We start from the raw sequence: 9,442 nt of genomic DNA on the forward strand, positions 1-9,442 counted from the left end.
TGTTTGTGTTCCGTTTGTACACGTGTTCATAGTGGTGCATCACATATTCTATTTAAACCTGGATAAGCTACTGTTCCTACTAAGTGAAAGCAAATTGGCAGCAGTAATTGTAAAGCTCTGTCTACACTATAAAATGCCTTATTCAAATATGGTATTTAAAACTAGTTTGACAAAAAAAGTGTGATGTGCCCAAATATGGTAGTGATATGTCAATGTCCATATATGGCAACATCCACATTTTTTTGTCAGAGTTTGATAGTGTAGACAGCTTAAGGTATGCCTTCATATCAATGTCAAAATGTTCTGGAACAAAATGGAAAGATGAAGGATGATAATTCAATGATTCTGAATCTTGAACACGCATTACTTAGGATTTCTAAATATTATTTTTGATTTAACAGGAATTTATTTCATCTGTAGTTAAAAATTGTTTCATTTTGGATTTTTATTCAATTAAAACCGACTGATTCAAATAAACTTGATATATTGCAAGTGTAGCTTACAAAGCAACTGATAGCATCACAGATTTTATCTGCAGTTTTTGCCCAATTAAAAGTAATGACGTATTTAGACACTACAATAATAACACAACACCAATTTTTACTACTGTTCACTACTTTAATTAAGTATAAATAGTAAAAAAGCAAAACAAGGTTTAGAAAATATACAGCGTGTTTGATTTCAACCCTTTTGCACCATGCCACTAAAGTAAACATCAATTTTTAAATGTCTGCAGGAATTGTAAAATTCTAGTGGAAGAATTCTAGTGGAAGAATTCTTGCAGCTGTTAATAATTTTTTTGCAATTTCTATTATACAGCAAGATTTACAAAATAAAAATTAGAATGTAAACTAAAGTTTTTGGATCATTTAATTGAACTTAAATACATAGCTAGAGGTAGTATATTCTGAAAAATAAAACTATTTCTGCTAACTTTCCTAAACTTTTAACAATTGTTTTTTTTTCATTATTATTAAAAGAAGCATTAGTGTTACATAGTATAACTTCAGTATACCTTAAAAGTATGTGTCTAGTTTGAAAGATATCTTTCTTTATAAAACAAATCTTAATACATTTTGGCACCATGTTCTCAGTAATTTCCTATTTCAGATATTGTAATTTTCTTTTTTTGACACAACGGTTCTGCCTAAAATGTCACTTTCCAGTTTCGTTTCTGAAGCATATCCTTTACGCCTTCCCTGAAAACAAGCAAATATAATCAGTTGTGCTACTGATTGTAAGGTCAAGACACAACTTTGCGCTGATTACTAGCTGCATTGTGGGAGTATGTTTCCATACGTGTTTGATCCAAAAATGACCGGGGTAATAATATGTACAGCGCTTAGAGGTTTCACAACATTAGGATCTTTATAAATTCAGGACATTATTATTATCATTATTTCAAAGAAATTAAAATACTTATCAAGGCCAATTTAAACAGACAAGCGGTAACAGTAAGAATCTTTATTATGAGTGGAAACTGTCCATTAGCTCCACATCATGTGTAAATGGTCATAAGGAATAACATAGATTCTATATTTTTATTACCGTTACCGCTCGTCTGTGTAAATTGGCCTTTACTGCATTATTTATCTCACCTGCTTTTTCGTTTTCGTGAGAAGACAGCTTTTGATTTTGATGATTTACGTTCATGTTTTTCACGTTGAAGGTGTAAATGCGGTGAGTTGCATAATTCAATTGGTAGGTGGATGCCTAACGGCTCCAGTGCTGTGACAAACTCCAGAAAGATGTGTTTACTGGCGTTATTAATAAAGGTAATAGCAGTCCCTTTCCCACCGAGTCGGCCTGTTCTTCCAATCTATCAAACAATAGAGTAAGTTCATAAAGCTCTGTTTACACTATCAAAATTTATTTGACAAAATTTCATGGCCAAATGTGCACATGATGTCATATCACTACCAAATTTATGCATATTATTATCATATATGGTCACATCACACTTTTTTTGTCAAACTTGTTCGATAGTGTACACAAAGCTTTACACCTTGGTCACTGTCAAGTGCGTATGTACAATTGTTGATATAAATTTTGCGGTACACCCCGTATATTAACCGTTCTTTTCAGAGAGAAACTCAACAGTTTTTTTTTAACTAATATACATGTTGTACTGCAAACTTTATATCAACATTTGATTTCGCCATGTAAAATTTCAAACAATAGATTTACAATTGTTTCTGTATAACTAAAGGATGCAAGGATGCTGAGCTCCGGAGATCAAAGGGTTTATCTGTGGCTGCGACACGATCAGTTCCATGTCTGCAGAGAATATGTACATAGTATAGTGCTGTTGGTATTTGTCGCAGCCAGACATAAATCAAAGGACTGTTACAAATTCTTGGCAAGGCGAGCCAGTGTTCTGTTGTTAGATTGCCTTGCTAAAACTAACTTTAATTATTTTTTAAACAAATGAAGAAAATAAAAATTTATTTGATACAATAATTAATATCATTTGCAATTCACAGTAAAGATCACAAACTAACCTGATGAATATATTCCTCAACAGTGTTTGGCATGTCAAAGTTGATAACAAGTTTGACCCCTACAAGGTCAATCCCTCGTCCAAGTACAGATGTACACACCATGATTGGAAATGCTGACTCTAGGAAATGCTGTAAAGTCTGAGATCTTTCAACCTGAGTTTTATCGCCATGCAAAGTGGCTACTTTATATCCACATATCTAAGGAAAAGAAACAAAATAAATTGTGTTTCATTTAAATGCCAGGTAAGTCATATAGTTTGATAGTATAGACAGAGCTTTAGACATAATAGACAATTCAAGGGATAAATTTGTAAAACCAATCATTATATCTAATAGACCCTTACATCACACGGTTACTTAATGATAAAATTGTTTAATTTATGATTTTTATTCTTTTTCATGTCATTTTAATGTATTTGATATTTGATATTTTTTACTGTAAAAAATGCAATTTAGCATTTGGCTGCAAATGTATTTTACTTATATAAGTATTGAAAGATACCAAGATATATATATATATATATATTCAGTAATTTCAATTTTTAATAATCTTACCTTTTTTATTGTTTGTGAAAGCATCTCACAGCCAAGTTTGGAGTCCACAAATATTACTAAAGGAGGTCTAGTAAAAGAAAAATACTTAATTTACTCTATAAAATAATGGGACATACAAGATTAACTATTTTATACTTTTACCATTATTTACTAAATTGTTTCTGTTTTACGAAAATTGATATCGGTCATTTCACAACATACTTGTAGTGTTTTGGGTCCTGCAAGAGCCCAAATAACTTCTTTTTCTTTGATGGGTCTTCAACCCATAAGATTGTATGCTTCACTGAACTGCTAGGAGTGCTTGGCTGAAATAACAAATACGAGAAAAGACAAATAACATTTTGTGCTAATCAATACATATTTTGTACCGCAGTCACTCTTTTCATTCAGGGAAAAAGTTAAGAAGACACATATTAGGATAGAAGAAGCATGGTGGACACAGTTTCTGTGTTCATTGTATGGTTAAACCATAGGTCATAGGTTAAACCAAGGCAATCTAACAAGACGCTGATATTGGGCAGATCAAAGGGTAAACTCTAGGCTTTGTATGAATTCGTCGAAGGGTAACAGCACATCAAAGTCTGTTACAATATCCTATCTTTGCTAGTCGAACTCAGCGTCCTGTTGTTAAATTTCCTTGGTTAAACTTATTCCTTCATGCTTATGTTAATTCAACCATCCAATCAAGCGCTATTTTTACCCTCAGCAAATGTAAATTTTTGTAAAACCAACAGATTACAGGTAGAATTGTATAATAATACATATTTTCTTGACATTTTCAAGTCCACAGAATATGGGAGCTTGGGACGTGCAGTGTGTGATAGTTAAAATTGCTGCCATCCTGCATTTCCTGTTGTGTAAAGTCTCTAATATGAGATTAGTAAAATTATTTCCTGGTCAAAACCCTTCTACAAAATGATGAGCAAATAATGGACCCATAGGTCACATTACATTTTTTTGTCACATAAAGTTTGATAGTGTAGACAAAGATGAACTTACGGTTCCAATTGAGATATAGATAGGATTATGTAGCAATGTCGATGCCAGCGTTTCTGTTGCTTTAGGTATTGTAGCTGAGAACAACATGGTCTGGTGATCATCTTCAAGCTCCTTCATTATATTCATCACCTTTTATGAAAATATAATTTATATACATATATTTATATGGTAAATTACTGAAAACAACAATACTGTGGTGGATCTGAATAGATAAAAAATAATAAAAAGCATATCAGAACAAAAAAGTAAACACAGTTTATTTGTCATATTTACTGACCACAACACATCATTCCTTTAAGCATTATTGCTGGGTAGTTTAAACTTTCGTTCTGTTAATATTCTTTTTTTTTTCCTTTGATTTGATTTTAATTTGATTTTTTTTTGGAGTTTGATTTTATTTTCAATGTGTGTGTCTGGTTTTTCCTGAAAATATGATTTTCAGAATGGTTTTGGAAAAGTTTTCCAGTTTTTACAGTTTACTATTGTAGTAATAATTAACCTCTGACCTGATCTTGAAAGCCCATCTGTAACATGGAGTCTACTTCATCAACCACCAATAACTTAATGTGATCTAAACATATCTCTGAAATGATTAACAGGAATTTTACAATAATATCGAACACCGATTTCTTGAGATGCTTGTTTTATTTAGTTTATTATCTAATTCATCAGATATTTGTCCATTGTGCTTTACGTTAAGTACATATCAATATATACTTAGCATAAAGTACAATTTGTACCAAACAGTAGGTGAAAAGTTTTTTGCTATACCTTCTTTCGCTATAAGATCCAACAACCGTCCAGGTGTGGCTATAACCAGCTAAATAGAAATGAAAAGAAAAAAAATTGATCAACAAATAATCAAATAATTTCTTGGGAATGACAGGAAGAGAGAGGGAGACTCAGATCCAGTGGTGCGCAGTGCCTAAAAATTGTCAAGTTTTAAACTTAACCTAATGTCCTATCTTATGGATAGATCTGCCTATGAGAGGGTTGGGGATGTAATATTTATTTGCATGAAAAGCTCATTCATTTGCTGATAATTTGCATATTATACATTACCTGAACACCTTGTTGGAGTCTATGAATCTGAGGAGGCATGGGTAATCCACCAACAATGAGGGCAGTCTTCATGTTCTGTAGTCCTAAAGCATTGTAAAAAAGGTAAATGTGATATATGTTATCTTAACTGGAAACTAAGGTTGGATTACTGCCACTAGGGCAAGCCTTTCCTCAACCATCTTTCTGGTGGTAGGCCAAGTCTTCTTGGAAAATTACACAAATACTAAGTACCTTTCATAATTTGTTTAGCCTGCGACTCAATCTGCATAGCCAGTTCTCTCGTTGGGGTCAAGATGATAACAATCGGTTTATATTTTTGTTCTTTTTCATGAACTTCATTGTAGATAAGTAGTGTGGATGGAATCAGAAACGAGGCAGCTGCAAAAAAAAGTTATTATTTTTATGATTGATCCTGTCCATAACAAATGATATTTTTATCTTATTTTATGTATTTTGGCACATGTTCCCAAGGATTACCAATAGTAAATTTATCACTGTCTTATCAGATAGGTGGTAATACCCCTGATACAGGACTATGTTGTGAACCCCTTACTCGTCTTGAATAATGAACTTGGTTATTTAAAGTGCACACAGACAAACTGTGGACCAACGGTTTATGGTCCTTATCTGAGAAAAGTCATAATAGTTGCTGGGTTGCAAAATGTGAGTATTTCGCCATAGCATTATTGTTATTAAAATAGACAAACGTTTGTTTAAAATAAAACTTACTTTTTCCAGAGCTTGTTTGCGCACAAACCATGAGATCATGGTTTAGAAGAGCAGCTGGTATGACCTGCATTTGAACAGGTGTTGGACTCTTGTATTCAGACTTCTTAAGGTTATGTGCCACTGTAATGGAATTTAAAATGGCAACTAGAACAGACTAAGATTATTGCTCAGATAGTGTATTTCACTAGGTTTTTTTTTGTAACAATGACTACATGCATATTGGTAACAACTATCATAATGCTGTATATTTTTGTTTTTCTTTACATGAGCATTCAGTACGAAAAGTACAAACTTACTTGTTTTAGGCAAACTCAAATGGGAAAACTCAATGATTGGTTTTGGAATGTTCAGGCCTTCAACAAAAATTGAAACCTTTGAAAACAAAATCAAATATTATGTAAGTTTACTTTTAATATTTAGAACGAACTAAGCAATCAATTGATGAGGTATTTATTCACTAGTGTATGAATAAGTATCTGAAAGCTAATAATACACAACAAATACCCAAAGCCACATTGAGGTTGACGGCGAAATAACAAATACAATGTTTCATATTGTGTATTTTGTACTGGAAGCAATCTGGCTAAACAATTGCCTAAACAGTTTGTTTTTTAACTTTTATATACAGTAGGGCCTATTTGGTTGTATTTTCCAACTAATGCAAGACCATTTACAAAATTACATTAAACATCACAGACAAAAACACATTTACAATAAAAATAACTGTACAAATTTAAATATAACCTGATTTCTAAGTTCATGAACTTGTTCTTTTGTTAGGCTAGCCAAAGTAGGATGCTCTCTATATGCGTAGCCAGCTGTGCAGCGTGACGGGCCCATGTCAAGTAGATCTTGGTCACTGTCAGCATCATCATCTTGGTGGTACTGATCACTGGAATTATCTACTGTTGCATCCTAAAATATAAGTACAAATCATTATGTTATTTATTGTCTGTGGTCTTTAATATTATCAGGCAGAAGAGAAAATAAATTTATTATATGTTTTGCCATTCTTCTATGAAGTAATTGTAGGCCCTACTATACTCAGTATAGCACACCCGAATATTACGTTTTCGCAGTGTTATCAACGTACTGTGTACACATTACAATCATCAGAGAAAAGAGGCAAAACATTAATTTACCTCTCTGACACATTTGTAGAAGACTTCAAATAATTATTATCGGTAAGAGAAAATTTGTCGGTAATTTTTAAACATTAAATAAATGTTGGTAAAAATTAAATTACAGTTAGGCCGCTGGAAATACATTACATGGTTCTCGTCACCGCCCGCTCGCGATTTTAGGCCCCGCACCAAAAAAGTTCATCTTTCATCTTTGTGTATTTGCATGGAGCTTTACTCCATGGTATTTGTTAAGAAAAAACAGGGGTAAACATGGGAAAAGTACAAATTTTGTTATATTTTCTTTCATGAAAATCCGACTCACCTCCCGTCGATCGTGAACGCTCAAACCATTCTGTGATCGCACGATTTCGCAACATAAAGTGTGTATATGAATCGTCGCGGACCGACATCAATCCGTATTTTGAGCCTATTCTTGTCTGGGCGTGTGTGGTGAGCGTGTGTTTGTCGTATCCACACGCGATATTGAACTCGGTTCAACTTTAACGATTTAAGATTTTAACGATTTTCAACGTTAATTTTTACCCCCTTTTCCTGTTAAATTGTTGAATATGCCAACTCAACGCAACTTAACGTCGACAGGAAAACAGGCTTTATAGTATCATCAGAACGAGGTCTACCGCGTTTTTTTTTGGTCTGCTGCTCTCGTACATTTCGCGATCGATCGTCGTGCCTGGCTACCTCTCTGCCTACGGCATTATTGCATTCAAGGTTTATTTCACTTAATTAAAATACTGTGATGAAAGATGAACGTTGACAAAAATCCCTCACCAATTTTTTGATAAGTGCTGACGAGAACCATCTAATGTATTTCCAGCGGCCTTATTCAAAAACTTGGGACACAAAGCAAATGCTATTGCATACTTATGGGACTGCTTATTCTAAAATAAATCAAAAATAAATTGAAACAATTATTAGCTTTCAGATACTTATTTTTGGTACCCTTTCAAGATAATGGTTTAGTCCATACACTAGTGAATAAATACCTCATCAATTGATTGCTTAGTTCGTGCTAAATTCCTTGCTTTACACTCAAGACTACAAACATCCGCATCCGTCTGGTCACAAATGTACTCGCCATATCGACCACAAATAACGCATACCGGTTCACCTGACGCTGGAAATCTCTGTTCTTTACTGTATGACTTTATCGATGGCCTACACTTTACAGTAGTATTAGTGTCTTCCTGGCTCTCATAGTGAATTGTATTGTTAGTCATATCATCATCCTCAGATGGTATTGTTGTAGAAAGGAGATCAAACGAATCTTGGTTATGATCCAACGTTATTTTCATTTCATTTTCATCTGTATTTGTATTGGTGGTGTTGTTATCGTCATTGTTACTACATTTAGATTGCTCTACTGTGTCTTTTTTAGCTTCAGAATGTACTAATGTATTAAAAGTTTGTAAATTTGCTGTGTTCGATACTTGTTTTCTGAAAGGTGGCTTTGTAATTCTGGTGGAAGCAACTTTAAGTGAACGTGGAACAAACATGTTTAAACTGAAAACAAATATTTAATAATATTTATTATGCACTTCTAAATTGTATTACCAACTATAAGACCCTCGGGAGAGGTGCGTTATTTGTCCGTCATACCTTATGAATACTTTGACGCAGCCATGCATAAAATATATGACTTACCTTTAGGTGACCATGACCATTTTGATACACTGTGATCATGTTTTTTATGATATTTTGAGAGGTAAAGTGACGGACATATTGACACACCATCAATAATTATTTGTAAATGACGCACCCATGACGCACATCTTCCGGGGGTCGTATAGTAAGTGGGTCATACAATTGAAAACAAATTAATTAATCATTCATTTTCTAAATTATTTATTATTAAAACATATTATAATATCATGATTCATATCATTTCAAACGTGATAATTTGTACGAATAATAACTTTTGAAAGAGGTTTAACCAAAATTTTGCGGCCGAAATTACACTGGCGGCCGGCGATTATACGCCATGACCCTCTGCCCTGTTATATTATATCATAGGCCTAGCCTACCCGGGCCCTTTTTTAAGTGTAGGCCTAGGCCTAGCCGGATCCGGCCTAGAGCCTAGCCCTACCTAGCCTTGCCTTGTGTTTACTTAACTTAACGATTCACGCACTTTGCTAATTTTATTTTGTTTTTTTAAAAAGCTGTTACTTTATAATATCAATAACACTCACCTCACACCTTACCGGTAATCTTCCTCACATTTTACTTTTAAAAAGAAATTCTTTTAGGAGCAGATTTCCTTTTCCTCATGTTGTTTTGTCTTTTTTATTTTGCGAATGTTTGTTTTTATCACGTCGCCCTCTAGAGTCTTTGATACTACCGTACACCCCCGTCGTATCATCGTACCCGTATCATCTAAAAAAGTTGAATTAAAATCCAGGTAGAGTTTCAGAAAGTTTTAACAGATTCTATTTTATATATAGGGCCTATTTTACT

At 33.5% G+C, this 9,442-nt stretch overlaps 1 protein-coding gene across 1 annotated transcript; it reads right to left on the reverse strand.

Annotated features, from left to right (window-relative positions):
* Nucleotides 1-89: 89 nt before the first annotated feature.
* On the reverse strand, nucleotides 90-9,272 carry LOC140061932 (probable ATP-dependent RNA helicase DDX59). Its single transcript, XM_072107933.1, has 15 exons — nucleotides 9,178-9,272; nucleotides 7,975-8,491; nucleotides 6,591-6,761; nucleotides 6,143-6,218; nucleotides 5,847-5,966; nucleotides 5,349-5,495; nucleotides 5,118-5,200; nucleotides 4,827-4,875; nucleotides 4,562-4,638; nucleotides 4,056-4,184; nucleotides 3,258-3,361; nucleotides 3,057-3,123; nucleotides 2,502-2,699; nucleotides 1,599-1,819; nucleotides 90-1,199 (listed from the first exon to the last, which is right to left on the reverse strand). Exons 2-15 carry the CDS (start codon nucleotides 8,482-8,484, stop codon nucleotides 1,148-1,150), a joined length of 2,004 nt encoding a protein of 667 aa, XP_071964034.1. The 5' UTR covers nucleotides 8,485-8,491; nucleotides 9,178-9,272; the 3' UTR covers nucleotides 90-1,147.
* Nucleotides 9,273-9,442: the final 170 nt, after the last annotated feature.

This window comes from Antedon mediterranea, chromosome 11 (assembly GCF_964355755.1).
Source record: "Antedon mediterranea chromosome 11, ecAntMedi1.1, whole genome shotgun sequence".
Taxonomy (NCBI): Eukaryota; Metazoa; Echinodermata; class Crinoidea; order Comatulida; family Antedonidae; genus Antedon; species Antedon mediterranea.

Excerpts from the sequence above, each read along its gene's own strand:
- LOC140061932 (XM_072107933.1), bottom strand. The coding sequence starts at position 8,484 with ATGTTTGTTCCACGTTCACTTAAAGTTGCTTCCACCAGAATTACAAAG. Across the intron at positions 5,201-5,348 it reads GGCTAAACAAATTATGAAAG|GACTACAGAACATGAAGACT; the intron begins GTACTTAGTATT and ends ACAATGCTTTAG. Across the intron at positions 1,200-1,598 it reads TCACGAAAACGAAAAAGCAG|GGAAGGCGTAAAGGATATGC; the intron begins GTGAGATAAATA and ends GCTTGTTTTCAG.